Raw genomic sequence first — 23,213 nt, forward strand, 5'->3', positions numbered from 1 at the left:
CTACAAGATATAGACTATAGTGCGTTCCATCGAATAGTACCTATGGCGTTATGTTGGCTCCCCTGGCGGTTGGGTGGTCATTGGCACCCATTTGGCACCATATTGGCATGAGAAGACGCAGATTTTGTTTATTTTCATTTCATTCATTCAGGAAAATCAAATTAAAATAAACAAAATCTGCGTCTTCTTATGCAAATATGGTGCCAATGACTTGGACAGACAGGGGAGCCAACATAACGCCATAGGTACTATTCGATAAAACGCACTATAGTTGAAGTAGACGTCTTTAGGTTGACGACGATGAAACCGATCCCAACAGGCCCGGAAAATTTTAAATTGTAACCCTATATTAGTTGCCCACCCCTGATCTAAACAGATGGATTTCGATCCTATTGGATCTTTTGTATTCGAAAATAATAATAATACCTAATCTACGTTTAACTACAGTCTAAAGTTTACTATTAACACATGTAAATTATAAAGGTACCTAAATAAAACACCTTTTAGATAGGTATATAAGTTAATGTTTCTCTGTAGGTAAAGGCCGACTACACAACTGTACTTATTAATATGTTGCGAAAGATTTTATTTTTACATGGACTAATGTATAATAAATAATTAATCATTGAGCTATAATTAATGTGCCTTCATTAATGGGCAATAGGTTTTTTGGTCCAGTGCGAGAATCTAATGGCAGTTCTTGTGAGCGCATGAATCACGAGCTAGAAGCTTTGGAGCATCGGGAGAATATTACCTACTCCAAAGCCTTTAAAAAGAAGAACTATAGAGGTAGACATCCAACAGAAGATATCAAAAGGTACCTAGAACAAAAAAATTGGATGCAATGTATGGATGAAGACCCAAGAAAGAATATAAATACACAAATAGAGAAAAGTCGACAAATGGTATTTGTGAAGGAGGTCACGACCCAGAAAGGATTGTAGCGCCATTGGATGATGACGACTAGAAGATACATACCTACAGCTCACTACCTGGAACAGCATAATTATATTTTCAGCTCTAGATTCCCCTAATGTGAATGTTGACATAATTAAATGAGTATGCCTTGGCTACGCTAATACAATGTAAATTATTGTAAACATCTATTTTGAAAACCATGTCCCTTGTAAAATAGAAAAATTAAAAAATATTTAAATAAATAAATATTTTTAGAGATACCTACATAATCTGTCTAAGAGGATTGTCTTATTTCTTCATCCTAGCATCTTCCCAGTAATATAATTAAACAGGGGTCTCTTTAAGTGGTGAAGAAGAAACTAGTACTACTACTTATATGATTAATCAGTGTCTGCAAAAAAGCATTCAAATCTGAAAGTTGCAAAATGGTGGTTACTTACTATAGACTAAAGATTTTTGCACAATGCAGTCATATGCTTCTATGTCAGCATGGACTACGTGTTCGCGCACTAAACACATCTAACACGAAAGCAGTGATAGCATAGTGGTTAAGACATCGGTCTCCTAGTCGGTGGGTCCCGGGTTCGATCCCGCGCACGCACCTGTAACTTTTAGGAGTTATGTGCGTTTTACGCAATTAAGTACCTAGTGCTTAGATGGTGAAAGAAAACAGTGAGGAAACCTGCATGCCTGAGTGTTCTCCATAATGTTCTCAAATATGTCCCAAGTCTACCAATCTGGACTTGGCCAGTGTGAAGTGAAACCCAATAAAACTCATTTGACATTGGTTGGTTCTATATTGCAGCTTTACCAAGCAATATAAAAAAAAATTCATAGAAAAACTTTAATGGATTAAAATGAATATCAAATGAGCTTGATTGGTATCATTCAGGGATGATCACAGAGTTATCAAATCACTCTGCAGGTCGCGCTACCAACAAAATATTGGTGTAAATTCTGCCCCTTGATTGGCTGTGATAAAATGTGAACAGCAAATTCAACCAATCAACAGGCTGAATTTGGTGCAGATTTTATTGATGGATATGTTTTCTTACACATTTGAGGGGCTGGTTGGAAACTGGGTTGTAGAAAGTCTATAAAGTTACTCGGTTTGTAGGTAATCTTTTAGACATCAACAAATTAATACAAAAATAATTGATAAATAATATTATGTATAAATATTAATCTTATATCTCAAATATTGTAATTTACAAACTCTGTATGATCCTTGTTATGAAGTACTTTTCACTCTCACCATTGCTACACCATTGTCAGTGGATGTGCCACCAAACACAATTGCACACAATGCCGATTCTTGAACACTGTCCCAAATTTTTTCTATCCAGTTGTCAATTTTTTGTATGAATTCAATGTTAACAGCATCAATTTTTAAATGACCCATTACCAAATTGTAATCAGTTCCAGCTTCCATGATATTGGAGATTACTTCCTCCATTTCATCAACAGTGTTCAACTTAACCCTTTTTGGTTTCCCTTTTTTCAATTGATTATTTGGATTTTCTTTAGCTTGGGTTAAAAAAGTGTGATAATCTCCTGTAATATTGTCACATCCTATAACCACTGAAGTTTTTCTCTGATCGATGATGTGGTTGAAGATGGGCACAGCATATTGTGGCTTTGTAGACATTTTTATAGCGTTCTCCTTATACTGTTGCCTATTGGTATGAACAGCATCTCCAAATTCCATGCTCTTGCTTAGCTTTAATTGAACAAGTTTTATTGACGCTAGAGAATCTTCAACTGAACAGTGACCGTTCTTACTGCTTTGAATGTCTTCATTCAAGAATTCTTTTGCTAGTATTTTAAGTTTCGGTTTTCTTGTTCTTTCACCAGCAAAATTATATATCATACTAGTATCTATTATATAGGGATGCATCATTTTCAAGGCATGTAAGTCTACTTGTAACGACTGACCAACCAATATTGCATCGGGTGGTAGTAAGTCACGTAATTCTTGCTGCACATCTTCCAGTCTCTTAGTCACATTTTCTAATAACGTCTTAGTAATACCAGAATAGCGTGTTAAATAATCAACTATTTTATTAAAGGGCTGAACAAAAGATTCATATATTGTTTCATGTTTTTCATTAACAACAGATACTCTAGTTAGCTCCGAACCAGCCTCCGTGAGACACATTTCACAGTCTAGGCCAAACATTGGTGACTTTGCAGTTACAGGCTTATATGCTTCTTTAGATAAAACATAATCTGCATAAATAGCTTTTAATTTACCTTTCAAAGGAACTGGATAGTTCTCCTCTATTAACTGCCATGCAGAAAGAATTAACTGTGTTCTTGGAAATTTTTCTTCTAAGCTGATTCCACTAGATGTGTCTGAAACTTCATCACCAATAGGAAAAACAGCTTTCATCATAACATTCAAGTCTTTTCTAACCTCTAGGGCCAAGTTCATACTGCCATATTTCTGTATCAAGGTTCCTTTGTCAGCTTCAGAAAGAGGTACCAATGCTAGCTCCTTGACTAAGGATCCATTGTAAACAGAAGGAGTTAGAATCTCCACTACATTATCAAATATCATCTTAGTTTTAGATAAGCTACTGTTGTACATTTCCCAATGCTTTATAGAGATTCCTTCAACTATCAGACAAGTGGTTTGTTTTAAGTAGTCACATTTATCTAGTACATACCAGCGTGGTGATTGAGTTAGGTTAACGTTACCTAGTAATGAATGTAACAATAAATGTTGTATGTCTGTGAGGGTCAAAGGCACTCTATCCTGTAAAGGTGTAGTTAACAAAGCATTTATCCCAGTAGTTATCAATCGAAACTTCGGAATATGCTTTTTACGAACGCGTACTTTAGCTTTCTTTTCGTCGGTATTGCTAAGTATTTCGAGATTAGCGATTGCTTTATTGGAACCTGCAATAAATTTTTATTAAATTTTCACATATTATTTGCATTAAGTACAATTATTACTAAGCAACGAGTAAACTTTATGTGTTAGTTTCAGGTAGGTAAATCAAAAATAGTCAAATATATTTAAGAAGCATAAAGCATGCACATACATTTTAAACTTACATTCACTGCTGATGCGCCGTTTTTTTTTTATTGGTTCTTCAGAATTATTATTTGTAATCATTTCTCAAATTAGATCAACTTACAAATTGTGATAAAAATCCAAAAAACTAAAACCTTAATTTTCTAGCCACTCGTTAAGTACCAAAGAGAATATAATGTAGGTACCTACCATCAGAATGAATAGCTATCAGTATCACAGACAACTTTTTTTTTCTCTCTCGTCTGGCCTTACAAAGATAAACCAATGTCAAATAGTTATTTGTAACAAGTTAGTTAAACTATACAAGTATGGACCCCGTCTGTACCGGCGCTCGCCGACACACGCATGGCACCCCCTTAGAGCGCTTTCCAGTCAGTTTTAACAATAAAAATCTCCAAAAAAGAGCAGAGCACGCCCGTCAGCTAGCACCAACACAGACGAAGTCCTAATAATTATGTTGTCTTACGTTGTATTTAATAAAAAATTAAAAAAATATATTAGTCTACGGTCTGTGACCGCTCTGTGACCAGCACCACAGACCAGTAGTTAATCCAGCACCACAGACCAGCCCATAACCTTTTTTTAACTAGTTGTACGGCTCTGGGTTCCAGTTTTTTAAACCACCACATGACCAGTTGAGTGACCACAGCATAGAATACACTTAGAAAACCTCGCTGGATCTCAGAGAGTGACACTGTCGTACACGGACCACTGTCCAAGTGGTAGTGTTTAAAACGAGCAACCTCTATCGTACTCTATGCAACCTCCTTCGTGTTTGTTGTTGTTGTTGTGTTTTTGTGGCTTTTTGTTGTGCCACACAGCACAATTTACTTCGCCAAAGACGCGTTGTTTGGAGAAAACACAAAGGAGGTTGACCACTTTTTATTTATTCAATAGGCTATATACGCGCGACATTAGCGAAGTAAATGAGGAACTTCCTAGCGAACGTTCCATAAAATTATCATAGATGTCTCTGAATGCCTAGCTCGCTACGAAAGGCAGAATAAGATTTAATATAAAAATCTTAACTTGAAAGGGTCCAGTTTAAGAAATTAATTCTAGAATCGACTATTCTCACAAATTAGTCGATAATAGAATTAATTTCTTAAACTGGACCCTTTCAAGTAAAGATTTTTACATTAACATGTGAGGATGATACTGCCATTGTCGCAATTGAAATACCGTAAGCCTACGTTGTCGTGTTAGTTTACAAATTGTGAAAAACCAAATTAAATTTGAATTTCGCGGGCAGGCCCGTCGCTTCGCTTGCTACGACTGTTACAGTGGATCACACAGCGATACAACTATAGAAACTACGATAGGTACTAAAGAGAAAACTAAATAAAACTCGTGATATTCGCAATAAATTACTCAGAGACTTGTTGGGCATAGATAACTACTGGGTCCTTTATAGAATAGGTCCATGACTGGGTCCAACAAAAAAAGCTTAACTATGACAGAAACAAAAATTGTGTTTTTGTCTGTATCACTCTTCAGAGCTTTTCCATACACTTAGCTCCTCTAACAAGGTATTATTATTTTGATGTCGAGACTCAGGTCCAGTGATCCCAAGTACCATAAGCCAATCGGATCGAACGACGAGCGCTTGGCCAAGAATTGGCTCGCAAACACCCGTCCACACGCTTGCCAGGGCTTGACCAGTTTTTGTAGTTTGCTGTTTGTCGCAAGCGTCTGGCGGCACCATTAAATTGTAATATTTTGTATGCTGTGGTGAGATGAGAGGTCTGTTGTTTTCTCTTTTACTCTTGCGAAAGTACAAGAGTAGGTAGCTCCTATAATAATATTATTATTATTATCTACACCTAGTACATATAAATCTATGTTGTTGTATTTGTGTTAGTCGTTCGTATCCTTACATTCATATTTTGCTACAGCGGCTATATTTGCAGATTAATTAAAACGAATTTAAGGAAATTAGAAAATGGATTCTTTACGTGAACAAGTTATGATAAATCAATTTGTATCGGTGGCTGGCTGTGCACGAGAACAGGCCAAACAGTTACTACAAGCAGCACATTGGCAATTTGAGGTAAATTTATGAAATAGGTACATGTAAACAAACAATAAAATCGTGAAATGGCTGCGTTTTGGATCTCGAATTAGATTTTAACTTGATCTACTAGTGAAACGATGGCGTCGAGTATAATACAGTAAAATAAAGTAGGTATTGCTTTTGTGAGCCAGTTGAAACGATCATTTACCTTGACCGTATCTAGAGTTACACACACTGCACACATTGATAATGACGACAATAATAAAATATCTAATCAATAACAATTGACAGACGTAATATTAATGACGCTTTTAAATATTATCTTCTTTTATTCAATTTTTAAATATAATTTATTTCATTCATACATACACATAGATAAGTACATACATAATCATTTGGGCTAAAAAAAAAATCAAAAATAATAAAAACTGACTTCAGTATCTACAAACAATAAAAATTAAAAACGGATTTAATTTATTACCAAATACATTCACATTTATGAGTTAATGTAGTTTTATAGTAATATTTATTGGATCCTTTAAATTGGAGTTTTTATTTATTTATTTCACAATTTTTAGTGGCCACATGTATTAGATAATGCTATGCCTGGTTAAAAACCTACTGTTTAAGTAGCTATTACACTGATAGTGAGCAATTTACTCTTATCTATTGAGGAGTTCCGTTCTCTATCCTCGAATATGGGAACACCTCTGAAATATGACTTAACAAAAAGAATCATCAAAATTGATTCATAATTCATAACAAACATTCTTTTTTTGAAGTTGAATTAAAACAAAAATGTCAATAGCTTTACAGTTAAAAGGAGCCGATTGCACTAAAGTCATACCTACTCCTAGCACGAGCTTTACGCTTAATTGGTGGGGAAAGGGGAATATTAGTCATAATGATAAACTTGGCTAATTTTTTTTTAAACCATGTTAATTTACTTAAATGTTATTTACATACAACTATTAACCTTCTTATACTATTTTGGTTCCTGAATTGCTAATGTTTTCTAACTTTTTGAATAATTATGTAATTAAATGTTTATAAATAAATGCAACCACTGACTGGTCAGTGTTTAAGTGATTTTAAATAAGAAGTAAGTAGTTATGCAAATTATGACTGACAGTGGAAGTTATTACTCTGCATAATTTTATTGTATTTGTTGGCATATACATATTTGTAAGCAGTTCTTGTAGAATTAAAGAAAAATTGTAACAAGAAATGTTTTACAAAAAGTGCAAGGATAGGAATATTCAGTGGGGTTGTTAATCCTTAAAACTTAAGCCAGTTTTTGCCACAAACAACCATTTGTCGCTTCATCTCAACTTATCACCAGCCATGAGTACATGTCTCACATTGGGACATTTATTAGAATGGTATCTAATATCCATGTCTGTATGACTACTTATGAACATAATACATACAGGTTGAATTGAGAACCTCCTTTTTGAAAAAAAAATACTATTTAATAATAATAATTTGGTTATTTTAGTATTAATATTAATTGTATCTTAATTTTAATGATTATTATTTATTGTCTTAGATTATAATTCTATGATTATTGTACAACAAATATATTATATTGCGAATTGCAATGCCCTGGCAGGGCGTCATGTATACTTAGCTTTAAGTTGTTATCATCAATTGACTAATGTACATGACAGCAAAGAAATAAATGAAATGAATTGAATGAAATGTTCCAAATCCCAAAAAACTTGTTAATAATATTATGTTTTCAGACTGCATTGTCGATATTCTTTCAAGAAGTAGCAATACCATCCGGAGCAAATGGTATAGCTGCACCACATTACCCTCAGGTAACTAAAGCTCTTTATTCTATTTTATATTTTGAAATCATTATATGAACTAGATCTGTAAGGGAACCAGAGTAACTAATGTAGCCCAGCAGGTAGGGAAGCTGAAGTGGCAATGGGCAGACACATAGTTTGATTTGTTTGAATCACACTAATATTATAAAGGCGAAAGTTTGTATGTGTGTGTGTGTATGTTTGTTACTCCTTCACGCAAAAACTACTGGACGGATTTGGCTGGAATGGAGATAGATAATATCCTGGATTAGCATATAGGCTACTTTTTATCCTGGAAAATCAAAGAGTTCCCACGGGATTTCAAAAAACCTAAATCCACGCGGGCGAAGTCGCGGGCATCGCTAGTTAATTTAATCGCAATAAAATTGAAGTGTCTGTCTGTTTGAACTGGCTAATCTTCGGAATGGCTGAACCTATTTTGACGGGGTTTTCACAGACAAGTAGAGAATTAACCAAGGAGTAACATAGGCTACTTTTTTAACTGACTTAAAAAAATGGAGTTGTGTTTTTCTACCTAGGTATGTACACTGATATCTCCGGAATTTCGGAACAGATTTTCGTATTTTTTTTATCAATAGAGGAAATTTGTGACATTGTTCCATAAAAAATTTGGATTCCAAATCCTCAATCCTAATACTGCAGGGGATCTGACCAATTCACGCGGGCGAAGCTGCAGGCATCATCCAGTATTAATTATAAACCTCCCTATGTGTTTCAGCTTTCAACTAAGAACAAAATTACACTATATATGCAAATATGTAAAGTACATATTTAATTTAATTCGAGAGTTCTTTATTGTTCTTATAATATGAGAGCTAAGATCGTGTTTCACATAGTAATGGTATATGGATCAATTCCTAATTCGAGCACTCGCTTTTGAGTTAAGTAACAATAATTACAAAAGTAATCTTCTGATTATAAAAACCAGAAATGGGTTTTTTGAATCTTTAATATTACAAAAATCTTACAACAAATTGACTAGATTAATAATATTATATTTGGATTATAAGAAATTATGAGTTTAGGATAAAGAACTGCTTGTAACTGCACATAACTGGAGTGGGTATTATGCAATAGTTTCTTATACCACTTACTATTACTTTATATTCTACTTTACCTTTATATTCTAAAACAGATTTTTATTTATTTTTATGCATAATAGTTTTTGATTTATCGTGCAAAATGTCGGGAAAAATATCCGATTACGGAACCCTTGACGCGCGATTCTCGCACTTGGCCGGTTTTTTATTTATAAAAGAAACTATAACACCAACAATAGTTTTCAACCTGAAAACTAGATGGCGCTATTATTAGTTACAATCTTATAAAACTTTATTTTTTGAAATTATATTTCAGCAACTCATGACGCCGTGTAATACTCCTGCGACGCCGCCAAATTTCCCCGACGCGCTGGCAGCGTTTTCGCGGCTGTCGACCACCGGCAGCCCGAGCAACGCCGGCGGGGGCGGCGCCAGCGGCATGGCACCCCCCGTGTCACCCCTCGCCACGCACCCCCCGCCGACGCAAATGAATACTTTTGCTGGTTCTCCTAATCCGCAGGCTAACTATGCCGCGCTGTCCTGTTCGACTGCAGTAAGAAATTGTTCACTATTGGTGTCACGTAAAAACGCCACTGAACGAGCGTAGCGTAGCGAGCTTATGCGTAGCTTACGCATTAGCTCCGTCTTCCACCATCAAAGTTCTTTCCGATATCCATGAAAAAAATCTCAGATATGTCTCGGATTTAAATCGGACATGTAAAGTAGATAAGTCAAAGGATGGATGGATTTGGATCACAGATCAGATTAGTGCGTAAGCTACATCTGCACCGAGTTTTTATCGTACTTTCATGGACTCTGATCGGATGAGTGCGTAATGACTCTATGGGTTGAATTTTCAAACATCCTTTCTTAGCGAATGTCTGCGTCATAATATCTATCTAGTAGCTATCTAGCTAGTTTGGGCTGTGTGTTGATAGATCAGTCAGTCAGTCAGGTTTTCCTTTTATACATTACTAGCTTATGCCCGCGACTTCGTTGGCGTGGATTGCAAAAATTTCAAACCCCTATTTTATCCCTTTAGGGATTGAATTTTCAAAAATACTTTCTTACGGATTTTTACATCATAATAGCTATCTGCATGCCAAATTTCAGAACGATCCATCCAGTAGTTTGAGCTTTGCGTTGATAGATCAGTCAGTCAGTTTTTCCTTGACTACCTTGTTTGAATAGTTTTGTCTGTTGCAGATCTGCAGGGAACATATGCCAAGATAAGCAGAAGTGTAGGCTAGAATCATCTATAATTTATTTTTCTAATGGTGCGTTGTGAGCTGTGGACTTGTGAATATTATTTCCAACACCCCACCACAGCTTTGGTTTGTTGGACAATATTTGGGGTGCTATAGTCAATCAATCATGTTAAACATAAAACCATTCACATTTTATAGTGGTTTCTGTAACAAAATGCACTATAGATATTAATAATAGAGTATTTGACATTTTAAAAGGGGCTTTAATGGTTTTAAAAACTGGTATATTCTGTTGCTTTAAAAATAGCATTAGTTGCCTACAGGAAAACTATAACGATGTAAAATTGGCTTAACTGTACTAATAATTATAAATTTGTTTATAGTTTAATTTCAAATATCATCTGTATGAGTGTTTCAGCATTTGGTAGGACTTAACAATAATTTATAATTATTATAATATTATGAAAGTATTTTTTTCAATTTACTCTAAAAGAGAACATGAAATTTCATCAAATACCCTATTATTAATTTATGTTAGGTACAGTTTTTGATATCCATAGATACTTATCACTGTGATTTAATAAATTGGTATCGTGATTCATAACTATGTAGTAAAATATGTAATAATAAAAATTATAATATGGCTGTATGATAGTAATTATTATGAAAGATGAAATCATTGTTGTTTTTTTTTTGTTTAAAGTTATATCATATACTTTTCTATACACTATTTACTAGCTAGCTAGTATCATTTATAAATCGAAATCCTTTAATGTGTTTATTCTGCAATATTGTACAGCTTCAAAAGACAATATAATTATTATTATTAAACCATTTAATTGATGAACCTATTTTCATTGTCATTTATGGCATCTTTGCAATTATTGTGATTAAAAATAAACAAGGAAAATCATAACAATCTCATATATTTTATCTCTTATGAAATCCCTATACCTTTAGGTAGAAAGATTTGTGTAATGTTTAGTGAACTATTTGGAATTAATATTGAATACCGTTAATTTTCTGAAGTCTTCTTTTAAATACTTGATATTATAAAGATAAACCCTACCGTCTAGTGGTACCGTTTATGGTAAAAACTATTATGGTTAGATATTTGGGACAGGAAGTGGGTGAGGGCCAAGACAGACTTCACACACCACTGAAAACTGGAAAAATCTCGGGCATGTAGGTTTTCTCATGCTAATTTCCTTCATCTGTGATATTTAATTGCTTAGAGGCTGTACCCGGGAACTAACCCCCGACTCCCCAATGTCATAACCACTAGGCTACCACCAATAAGTCTAATTAAGTAAAAATTTAAAAAAAATACGTGTAATAATAGCTAGTTGAAAGTTTAAAAAAAATACTAGGAACCACTATCTGTGAGGGTAGGTATGAAATATATAATATTATCTACGTACACAATAAACCACGCACATGCAAACTGTGGAATCAACTCTATTCTGCGGTGTTTCTACACTTGTCTCAGTGGTTCTACATTGTTTTGTTTCAATATGAAAGTAATATTTCGTAGCAAACTAATAACGGATTAAAAATTAAATGTCAAATAATGCTGATAGCTTTTCGCTGGTTCTGTAACTATTAAAAACCCGCCAAGTACAAATTAGACTTGCGTACCGAGGGTTCCGTACTATAGAGGAAGTTGGTTGGAAGTGGGTTTTTTTTCCTGAAAAATATAGGTCTATTGATCATAAACATTTCGATTTTTAAACTTCGATTGGTAATGCGTACCTAAACTTCGCAGAAGAGATATTTTTTTCGACATTTGACTCATTGAATTGATTGACACCTCATTCATCAAAATCGGTTCAGGAGTTTAGGCGCTACGCACGCCAAGCTCGTCTTATTCCTTAGGTACTTATAATATATATATACGTTTCATTTTCATCAAAAATTTTCAAATCAGCGATCACTGAGCTTTCAGGATAGGTGGTTTCCCGCCTTTAGGTTCTATGAAATATTTTTGACAGACCATCAATAAATCAAGCATTATTTGAATGACTCACAATTTGCTCACAAAGAATTCACTCACAGTTTAGCTACCAAAACGAAACATCTGTCTTTGACGCGAGTCATTATTATAGCTGTAGTTCCTTCAAGTACATCACCTTGCCCTTGCCATCTTGTATCATCTATTTAAAACTAGCTATTAAAAGTTTACCAGGCGACTAAAACATACCTACCTAATAATTATTATTTGCTCTTTGGGGACGAGGCAGCTTTAAGGGTTAGCTGTTAAAAGGAAAACTACAAACATTATTAACATAAATATTTTATTTAAAATTTTATCTGTTTCAAAGTTAATCAGGGAACATTTATCTATCTCTTATAAAAAAAATGAACACTTATTAATTAAAAATAAGGGCTGGTGACAGTGGAGTATTCATACTAATATTATAAAAACTGGTTAAGTGCGAGTCGGATTCGCACAACGAAGGGTTCCATACCATTGTACAAATATACCTAACACTATGTAGAACACTGCAAGTTAGTGACGGACAGCGCCATCTCTATGTGATTTAGTAAAGCAATTATTATTTTTCGAGAACACATTTCAATTATAAGGGTTGCTTTTCTCCTTTTGAGGTACGGAACCCTAATTAATCCGTAAGTATGTTGTTTTGTACTTCAATCTCGCCGCAATAAAAGCTACTGATTGACGTGATTTTTTGCATGGATATAGTCAAAGATCTGAAGAGTGACTTGGCTACCTTTTATCCCAGAAAATCTTAAGTTCCCACTGGATTTCAAAAACCTAAATCCACGCAGATGAAGTCGCGGGCATCAGCTAGCTTTAAGGGTTCCATACCTCAAAAAGAAAATAAGAATCTTTTTAGGATCACTTCGTTGTTTGTCTGTGATGTCTGACAAGAAAAGGGAATCAAGACCTATAGGGTACTTCCCGTTGACCTAGGCTCATGAAATATGGCAGGTCTTATAGCATAAATAAAGGAAAAAAATCCGAAAACCGTGTATTTGCGGTTACATCACAAAAAATAATTAAAATGTGTTCATGAATGAATAATAATTAGGTTATTTAAATTACAGATGGCGCTGTCCGTCATTCGTATATCTTGTAGGTGCAAGTCCGACTTGTACTTGACCGTTTTTTTTATAATTCCAAACCCTCGTAGTTGAAGCGGACAGGTACCACGCCTGGGCCTCCCGCCCGTCGCCGCCATTGTGCTACGGCCAAAGTTATCAAGAAATATGCCGCGGCTCGACCATGCCCTGCTAATAGGTATGCCTCGCATCAAGAATACCACCATGTTAAATTATGCCGCGTCGCTTCTGGCGGTGTGCCTTGCGCCTAAGTTTAACACAGTGTATAATTTTTACACAAGTATAAAATAAAATAGTGCCATCAGTCATCAAAGAATAAGAACTCTGAACTTGAACCTGCACAGTGAGATTTATGAGGCGAGACAGCGTGGCAGGGGAGTCTGTAACTGTTCCTACTGCCGCCTTTTGGTTCGTTAGTCAACCTTTCGCTACATACTAATATAATTAATGCGAAAGTATGTTTGTCTATTTGCTACCTTTTCGCAGCCAGCCCATGTTTAAATGATTTTACCTACATTTCCTTTTGTATTTGTGACATTATTTCAAAACAAATCCTATAAATAAAGTTTTGACCATATTAATAGGCCTAAGAAAAATGCTAATAATAATTAGTAATATGGTAGTAGACCCCAGCGTATTAGATGCAAGTTACACAAGAGTTGATTGAATATGCCAATTTGTGATAATAGAAAAAGAACACTTATAACATAATAATTGCTTTGGAGTAAAATATGGACCACTGAAGTCTAAACAATACTTGAACATACACACTTTATTAGATATACATCATTTCAGCCATTGATGACATCTTTTTTGGTATATGAACCAAAGTTTCAAAGTAACTTGCGAGTTCATCAATTGTTATATCACAGGGTGGGTTAAGGGCTTGTTGAGAGCAAGAGGAGCTTCTCTCTGAAGTTGAGTCTCTGGATTGTCGTTCATTTGAAGTTTCACATTTCCACCATTTCACACAACTGTTCGAGTTATTTGTTCTTAAACATGTTTGGTTCTTCTTATTTGATATACTTAGTTGGTTGCAATTATCGACCAATGTGTGTAAAGATAAATTATCAGGCTGAAACTTTAGAGATGCACAAGTTGGTGATATATCTTTGCTGAACAACTGTTGGCACTCATTTCTCAGACTACTATTCCCATGTGATAATCTTAATACAGGTTCTCTCAACAGTTTTCCGTGCTTTTTTTTGTAGATAGAAACATTTTTCTTCTTTTGTACCAAACAATTACATTTACTCTGTGTATATGTTTTAGGAGGAGTCTTCTTTTGCAAAGGATTTGAGAATGGGTTCTCTACTTTAACATTTTTTACCAGTTTTATTGGTTCAATTTCCAACCTTTCCAATCCCATTCTTAATGATATGTCATCTGTTGACATTTTTAGTACTGTAAAATGAAAATGTTTTCAATATTATTTACGTAGTAAGCAGTATTATTGGATTTATTTGCAAGAATAAGAACTGTTTGCAATTCTTTAATAAGTTAGACATAAAACTAAACTAATAACATAAAAACATCTTTGTGGAAAACTAATAAAACCAGTTCAGTAACATTCAAACTTTACTTAAATAATACCTACTCATTCATATCAATATTAATTAATTAGCCACACAGACACATACTGTTTTATATGTTTACAGTTTACACTGCACAACAGAATTGTTTTTCATGACAGTTTTGAAAAAGCAGAAATTTCTAGCACTTTAGTTTTTAGAAATGCATACAACAGAACATATTGTGATAAGTATAGTAAAATCTCGATTCTCAGTAAAATACATGTTACCCACAAAATATAATTGAAACGAGATTGTTTGAACATTTCACTATTCAGCACAATGACTTGTCAAAGCATTTGACCCAATGATGAAGCAATTGAATCTCCATTCAAATGAAGGATTCTGTCTCAAGTCTGTGCGCAAAAATAATGTAAACAAAAGTATGCTTACCTAACTTTAAGTCATTAATTAATCCTGTAAACTTATTTCACTTCCAGAATTTGGATTATAAGATATAAATTCCCAGACAGAAGTCACACATCAAAACACACATTAATATTTTTAGATAATTTAGAAATGTTTGCATTGCATTTTGCTTTGCTTCTTTCTGTCATTTGCCATGTTAGACCTTTTTTTTTTCAACTCGTTTTACAGTTCAGGGTTCTTGTCCTTTCAGCCTGTTTGCTTGATGCAAAAATCATCTTTTTTTATTTTAACTGGTTTTACGGCTCTGGATTCTGGCACACAGACCAATAACCTCATTTATATGACCCAAAGCGAAAAACTAAGATTTAGACATGAATCTATGTAATACACCTGGAATGCCTGGATGCTTCTTCCACTGCTGATTGCCGAGCACCAATAACTATTATATTAGTCTAGGTGCCGAGTGAGCAAAAGCGACAGATCGCTCACCGCTGGAGTCCAATCGCTCACCACAGAATATTATTACCTTATGTCATTGAACTGTCACAATTTTTTTTTTCTCTCGTCTGGCTTTACAAAGATTAACCAATGTCAAGTTTGTAGTTATTTGTAACAAGTTAGATAAACTATACAAGTATGGACCTCGTCTGGGCCGGCGCTCGCCGACATACGCACGGCACCCCTTTAGAGCGCTTTCCAGTCAGTTTTAACAAAAAAAAAAAACACTCCAAAAAGGTAGAGCACGCCCGCCAGCTAACACCGACACAGACAAAGTCCTGTCACTAAATTGTTTGATTGTAGAGCTAGAATCTAGACCCGTAAAGTCAGTTGGAAAAAAATTGACTTACCTAACTTTGAAGTTTGATGTTTCCTCTTCCTCTTGTCGTTGATTTTGTGATTTCCATTTTGGATGAGGAACAATCCTCTGTGTTGTGTGTTGGCCTGTTGGGAACAAAAATACTGCAGACACCAGAAACGTATTTATTGATTTTCAGGTAATTGATAATGGAACCAAATCCTGTGATTATTTCTGCTACAGCAAGACAGACCGCATCGGTAAGAGAAAGTTCATTAATAGTAATAATTAATCGATACCTAGCTCTTTTGATTAAATACACCTATTTTTCTATTATTTCAGCTTATATTTTTACACGGTCTCGGAGACACGGGGTGAGTGTCTATGAATAATATTTGTGATTAGAATAAGTAAATTATTATCAATAATTTATTGTGATTACAGTCATGGCTGGGCCAGTACCATCGCAGCTATCAGAGGACCTCACGTTAAGGTGATTTGCCCTACAGCGTCGACTATGCCGGTGACACTTAACGCAGGGTTCCGTATGCCGTCTTGGTTCGATTTAAGAACATTGGATGCAACAGCTCCAGAAGATGAAGAGGGAATTGTGAGGGCCACTCGACTTGTTCATGGATTAATTGCTGATGAAGTGAAAGCAAGTATACTTTAAATCTTTACATAGTATAAAACAAAGTCGCTTCCCACCGTCTGTCCCTATGTATGCTTAGATCTTTTAAACTATATTTTAATGCAGTTTTTAACGGACTAGAAAAAGGAGGAGTTTGTCTATCAGGACTATGTTTCTTTTAATTTTTTGTGTTTGTTACACGATTACTCCACGAAATATGAACCAATTTGGATAATTTTTTTTTGTTTGGTAGATCTGGCTTCCGAGGTGGTCCCATTTTAGTTTGGTGAAGATCTGTTGAATATCTTCGGAGATCAAGTACAGAACTCTTTAAAATTGATAAGAGTAAACTGCTTGCGATTGGTGTAATAGCTTAATGACAGTAGATTTTTAATCAAATATAGCATATTTTAGTACAGTGGGACCACTAAAAATTGTGAAATAAAAAAATTGCGCGAAATGCAAAAATAATTGCAAAGAACAGAAAATCAGGGGAGATAACATTACACTAGCGGCACGCTATGATGGCCGGTTTGACACATTACAATAGTGATGTGGAATGTCAATTTATTCTCGAACAAAAAACAATTAAGTTTTGTTTTTGTACCTGATTAAATAGGTTTAATAAAACAAAAATGTATATGTTTATTTAATTTATTTGAACGAACTGAATATTTGAACGAAAATGAATATACATACTTTATATGCACACAAGAAACATATGAATACAAAAGATACCAAAAAAGGTGCCACAAAAGGCCATAATTAATCAGATTCGTCCATACTACTATTTTCACTGTCGTCACTGCTATCATCACATACATTAATAATTATATGTTCGTTTTCTATAATATTATCTATTTTCACATCTCTTTCATAATCTTCCCTTATTAATTTAACAGTTCTATTCACAACCTTTTCCCAGTCTCCTTTAGTCACATGTTCACAAGCTTCTTCTAATAATTTTAGCATTTTTTTTGTGGTAAATGGGGGTTCTGTATTGTGTCTTGCAGCATATCCCTTAATTTGAGCCCACACCAACTCAATCGCATTATACTCACAATGGTAAGGCGGTAACCGTATAACTCTGTGCCCATGTTCTAATGCTATTTCGTCAATGACGTATCGGATCTTGGTTGGTTTGTTTTCTTTTAAAAGACGTACTAATTCCGCTTTTAACATATTCATGTTTGCATCTACGCCATTTTTACGAAGCCATGCGACGATATCAGCTTTCTTTTGGGATTGGGCAGGTGGCTTGTCAATTTGCATCGAGTGGTATGGCGCGTTGTCCATAATTATAATAGATGGTTCAGGGAGGCTACACAACATTGAGGTAAACCATTCAGTAAACTTTTCTCCATTCATGTCTTCATGATAGTCTCCAGTGGTTTTTGACGCAAAAGCCATGAGAGAACCTTCGACAAACCCGTTGATGGTTCCGGCGTGACAAATTATAAGTCGCGATCCTTTTCCTACAGGAACTTTGGAAGTAGATGCTGCTGTGTCATCGTTCCAAGAACGGCCTACAGTATGGTTAGCATTAAGCCATGTTTCATCCAAGAACACAACATTTTGCCAATTTTTGATTTCTTTCACTTGCCGTAAAAAAGTATACCTTGCCATCGCTATATCAAATCTTTCCATCAATATTTTGCGTTTGTTACATTTTTTGTATCGAAATCCAATGGTCTTCAAAATCTTCGTTAAAGAACTTTCCCCACCGAAGAATAATCCAGCTTCCTTCAGTGAATGCACCAACTTTTTTCTTGTTGGATACTCCTTCTGTAAATAGTAGCCGTAAACATGTCTTCGGATAGCATCGGCATCAAAGCTATCGATGCCTACGACTGGTTTTGCTCGTTTTCTCTTTTTTGGTGTGTGAAGTTTATTTTCTTCTGTGCCAGTCTCGCCATATTTTTTTTTAGTTATCCGTCTAACAGTTCGTTGTCCAATATTAAGCGCATCAGCTACGCGTTCAACCACTGACGTTATAGGTAAAATTGGCCCTCCATTTTGAGCTTCACGATCGAAATAGTTACGAAGGCGTATTACGAACTCACGTGTCTGACTATTTAGAACAGTTCTCTGCGTACGTTCGGTCATATCGACGAAATCCACAACAAAGGGCTTGAACAGAGTCCAAATTAACGAGCAAGGGTCAACAGTAATGCAGTATCAATATTTGAAATCCAAAGCCAGGTCAAAACTATATCACAATCGCATTGCACTGACAGTTTATACTTTTCGAAGCAACGTCAATTCGAAACTGCTTTGTTTTGCATTGAGCATTGACGCGAGTTTGCCGGAGGTAGTAGTTGTGCTAGCCAGCGATCCTATGTGACGATCGTATTAGATTCCATTTTTAAAAATTTATTGATATTTTTTTGCGATTTCAGAGGTTTGTCCACATAGTGAAAATTGTTCATATTCACAAGTACATTCACCCCTTAAATGGTGCAAACTGATTTTTCTACACTTGTATACATTTAAGAAATCAATTTAATAAATAAATTTTGAGTCCTAAACCTAAAACTACATTCGATAAAATTTATGAATCTCTGCACATCACTATCGTCAATAAAGTAATACAATTATTTCCTTCAAAGTCGTTATCAATTAATACGGAACTTCATGAGCGGACAAACGTCAAACCGGCCATCATAGCGTGCCGCTAGTTTAGTCAGGTATTGCTGCATCTCTCTTAAGGATAAAAAAAACTGCTTAGAGTGATGATTCACATGTTCTATCCACAGAAATGGGCCTCCTGGCAAATTACTACAAGACATTATCTATACTAATATTATAAAGAGGAAACCTTTGTATTTTTGTATGTTTGTATTGAATAGGCTCAAAAACTACTGGACCGATTGCAAAATTTCTTTTACCATTACTTAGAGGGATTCTTCCGAATCCGTATAGGCTATATTTTATCCCGGAAAATAGAAAAAATAAATGAAAAATAAATGTCCACCTGTGCGAAGCCGGGGCGGGTCGCTAGTTTATTATAATATGCGAATATGCGATGAATGCACCATGAGCCATAAAGCACATGTAGGGCTGTGGATAGAATTTTAAAACATCTCAGAAACTCCATTGCTGTCATCGGTGGGATTATTTTTGTATTTGCTGGAGTTTTCGGACATTATTATAATCTGTTTATAATTGTACTTGTTGCTTTTTAGTCTGGCATTCCTGCAAATCGAGTTTTGTTAGGGGGATTCTCTCAAGGAGGAGCTTTGGCCTTACATGCTGCTCTGACATATCCTGAAGCCCTAGCCGGTGTGATGTCGCTATCTTGCTGGCTGCCAAGACATTCCCATTTTCCTGAAGCTGTAAAAGCTCCAAAGGATTTACCTGTAAGTATTTGATTATTAACCCCCGACCCAAAAAGAGGGGTTTATAAGTATAACGTGTGTATCTGTCTGTGGCATCGTAGCGCCTAAATGAATGAACCGATTTTAATTTAGTTTTTTTTTTGTTTGAAAGGTGGCTTGATCGAGAGTGTTCACTTAATTTTTCGTTGAATAGAATAGGAAAGGTCATTATAGTATACTGCTGTCCAAATCATAACAAGTTGAGATGATGAAGTATATCCTGTAACCATCTGGTATGTGGCTTAAAACGATCCAGCCAGATACCTGATAGTAAGCCTATATCCAGACAGACATTGGATATTCAAAAAATATCAAAATTGTATTATTCACATAATAAATAAAACCACCATACTTTTTTAAAACTTAATACATACGTTTTTATAGTAAAAAAAAAAATTAGTACTCATATGGCACTAGAGGCAAATTATGGCGAATGAGCACCAATTTCTCTGTATGAAGAGGCAAATTATAAAGGTGTAACCAGAACGCTAGCAAAAACGAAGACAGGTGATAGTACTGATAAGATACCATAAAAATAACTATGAAATTTTAAAAAAATGCTGTATTTTTTAAAAGTTCAATATATTGATATTGCAAGCAAAATATCTCCTTCAGGTCCAAAATGTTGAATTCGCAAAATATTGAATCCCAAAATGTTGGATTCGCAAAATGTTGAATTTGAATTCTCAAAATGTTGAATCCCAAAATGTTGAATTCGCAAAATGTTGAATTCTCATAATGTTGAAGTTGAAGAAAGGATTTTCATAATTTTCACGCAACCGAAACTGGGGCGGGTCAGCTAGTAGGTATTACAATATCGGAAACATTCATATTTAATAATGCATTAATCACTTTGCATTCACTAAATATTAAGATTTCATTCAAATATAATCATGACTTAACTGGGCAATGACACGATGTATCTGTGCCAGGCAAAGTATCATTCATTGTGCTAAAATTAAATTCTTTAAAGCTGGCATTTGCTTTTTCGCCTCCCTAATTCTAGGATTTTTTATGGATTATGACCGCTAAACGAATGTCACATTTGTCTGGTGGACGGTCATCCAAGAACTTTAGACCTAGTTCCTCCTTTCGCTTTCTACTATCATACCGCAAGGCATTATCGAAAATCGTCAACAATGTCTGCACCCGCACGTCTCTCCATTATAGGATAAATAAATAAATAGACTTTTATTTCAAGCATAAATAACCCATGATTATGTGTTAGTACGGGAACAATCACTCATTACTATATCAATACTTATTACTAGTTTAAGGCAGCCTCCAAGCGCCTACGTGCGCACCATCCCCGCACCTCCATATTGGATTATCCAGTTTAATGGCCAATGCAGAGTATTGGTACTAACTAGCCTACGCATCATGGATGCGCGTAGAAATCATCCACGCGAGCAATCCGCAAACATTGCATAATCGCTTATACTTTTGATTTAGTAGTTTTTAGGGTTCCGTAGGTATCTCAAAACGAAAAACGGAACCCTTGTAGGATCACTTTGTTGTCTTTCTGTCTGTCTGTCGTGTGTCAGGAAAATCTATAGGGTAGTTCCCTAGAATCGTGAAAGGCAGGTTGGTATATCTTACAGCACCAGTAAAGGAAAAATCCGAAAACTGTGAATTTGTGGTTTATCACAAAAAAAATATCAAAATGTGTTTCAATTTTCAAAGTAAGATAACGTAACGTAAGTGAGTAAAGGAAGATACGAAGTGGGATATCATACGAAAAGGCTTTACCTGTACATTCTAAAACAGATTTTTATTTATTTTTATGCATAATAGTTTTTGATTTATCGTGCAAAAAGTCGGAAATAATACTCGAGTACGGAACCCTCGGTGCGCGAGTCTGACTCGCACTTGACCGATTTTTTACCAATCAACCCACCAAACTACCTAACACTGTGTGTGTGTGCTAATTGTTAATATCTTTTTCAGATATTCCAAGCTCATGGTGACTGTGATCCAGTAGTGCCATTTAAATGGGGACAAATGACAGCATCATTTTTAAAAACATTCATGAAGAACATTGAATTTACGTCATATCAAGGATTGACCCATAGTTCTTGTGAAGCAGAGCTGAAGGACATGAAAGCATTTATAGAGAGAACTTTGCCCGCTGTTAAATAAAATACTTTGAACCTTATTCAATTCTCTCGTACTTATAGATACTTATCACATTTTATTTTTCGTATCACTATTTCAAAAATCATGCATCCATTAAGTCGGTGAAGCAAATAGTGGAATTCTTATTTTTTTCCCCATATTTTCTTATTTATTTTTATTTACCAAAAACATACTGTGTTTAAGAGTACTAACTATGAAATAAAGTATATTAATCATACTTGGTTGTTTTTTAACTCCTTTTTTTGTTTTATTAGTCTTCAATGGCTTTTTAGGGTTCCGTACCTCAAAAGGAAAAACGGAACCCTTATATGATCACTTTGTTGTCTATATGTCTGTCTGTCAGTCTGTCTGTCCGTCCGTTCGTCGTGTCTGTCAAGAAAACCTATAGGGTAGGTGCTTTCCGTTGACCTAGCACAAGTATAGGAATGAATCTGAAAACCGTAAATTTGTGGTTCATCATTAAAAAAAAATTAAATGTGTTGCAATTTTCAAAGTAAAATAACTATACCAAGTGGGGTATTATGTGAAAGGGCTTTACCTGTAGATTCTAAAACAGATTTTATTTATTTTTACACTTAATAGTTCTTGATTTATCGTGCAAAATGTCGGAAAAATACCTAAGTAGGGAATCCTCGGAGCGCAAGTCTGTCAAGTCAAAAATCGTCAAGGCTATCACAGCTGACCAAGCAGTCATTAGAGAAGCTAGTAGTATCTACCTACTAGGTCCAAAAATCACACTAATATTATAAAGGCGAAAGTTTGTGTGTATGTGTGTGTGTATATGTTTGTTACTCCTTCACGCAAAAACTACTAGTCGGATTTGGCTGGGAATGTTTCGGAAAACCTAAATACACGCGGACGAAGTCGCGGGCCTCAGCTAGTGTATTTATAAATAGCAATTTCAGCAATAAAAAACAAAATCAAAAGCGTGAACTTAAGTTGGAAGCGACGGGCCAGCCCGCGAAATTCAAATTTAATTTGGTTTTTCGCAATTTGTAAACTAATACGACAACTTAGGCTTATGGTATTTTAATTGTGACAATGACAGTATCATCCTCACAGGTTTATATAAAAATCTTTACTTGAAAGGGTCCAGTTTAAGAAACACACACACACACATCACACACACATCACAGCTAAGCTAATGAACCGATTTTACTTTAGTTTTTTTTGTTTGAAAGGTGGTTTGACCGA

General features: G+C 35.1%; 4 protein-coding genes and 1 long non-coding RNA gene across 8 annotated transcripts; 2 read left to right on the forward strand and 3 right to left on the reverse strand.

Moving 5' to 3' along the window:
• Positions 1-1,745: 1,745 nt before the first annotated feature.
• Positions 1,746-22,347, reverse strand: LOC123868010. The gene is made up of 3 exons (XR_006796553.1): positions 22,336-22,347; positions 16,708-16,712; positions 1,746-1,931 (listed from the first exon to the last, which is right to left on the reverse strand). It is a non-coding gene; the product is annotated as an uncharacterized LOC123868010 (long non-coding RNA).
• LOC123867948 (RNA exonuclease 5) lies at positions 2,074-4,141 on the reverse strand. Its single transcript, XM_045910277.1, has 2 exons — positions 3,979-4,141; positions 2,074-3,819 (listed from the first exon to the last, which is right to left on the reverse strand). The coding sequence occupies exons 1-2, from the start codon at positions 4,037-4,039 to the stop codon at positions 2,150-2,152; spliced, it is 1,731 nt and encodes a 576-aa protein (XP_045766233.1). The 5' UTR covers positions 4,040-4,141; the 3' UTR covers positions 2,074-2,149.
• Positions 5,768-10,903, forward strand: LOC123867985 (UBA-like domain-containing protein 2). The gene is made up of 4 exons (XM_045910322.1): positions 5,768-6,008; positions 7,718-7,795; positions 9,164-9,400; positions 10,054-10,903. Exons 1-4 carry the CDS (start codon positions 5,901-5,903, stop codon positions 10,078-10,080), a joined length of 450 nt encoding a protein of 149 aa, XP_045766278.1. The 5' UTR covers positions 5,768-5,900; the 3' UTR covers positions 10,081-10,903.
• On the reverse strand, positions 12,554-15,295 carry LOC123867972. 4 transcript variants are annotated; one of them, XM_045910306.1, is made up of 3 exons: positions 14,737-15,008; positions 13,915-14,543; positions 12,554-12,868 (listed from the first exon to the last, which is right to left on the reverse strand). In XM_045910306.1, exons 1-2 carry the CDS (start codon positions 14,738-14,740, stop codon positions 13,915-13,917), a joined length of 633 nt encoding a protein of 210 aa, XP_045766262.1. In that variant the 5' UTR covers positions 14,741-15,008; the 3' UTR covers positions 12,554-12,868. The 4 variants fall into 4 exon arrangements, with proteins under 4 accessions (XP_045766262.1, XP_045766263.1, XP_045766260.1 ...); XM_045910307.1 differs by lacking the exons at positions 12,554-12,868; positions 14,737-15,008 and adding an exon at positions 15,104-15,295 and having other exon boundaries at positions 13,897-14,543; XM_045910304.1 differs by lacking the exon at positions 12,554-12,868 and having other exon boundaries at positions 13,897-14,543.
• Positions 15,967-22,236, forward strand: LOC123867971 (acyl-protein thioesterase 1). Its single transcript, XM_045910303.1, has 5 exons — positions 15,967-16,135; positions 16,218-16,249; positions 16,320-16,533; positions 19,692-19,865; positions 21,831-22,236. Exons 1-5 carry the CDS (start codon positions 16,085-16,087, stop codon positions 22,020-22,022), a joined length of 663 nt encoding a protein of 220 aa, XP_045766259.1. The 5' UTR covers positions 15,967-16,084; the 3' UTR covers positions 22,023-22,236.
• Positions 22,348-23,213: the final 866 nt, after the last annotated feature.

This window comes from Maniola jurtina, chromosome 9 (assembly GCF_905333055.1).
Source record: "Maniola jurtina chromosome 9, ilManJurt1.1, whole genome shotgun sequence".
NCBI lineage: Eukaryota > Metazoa > Arthropoda > Insecta > Lepidoptera > Nymphalidae > Maniola > Maniola jurtina.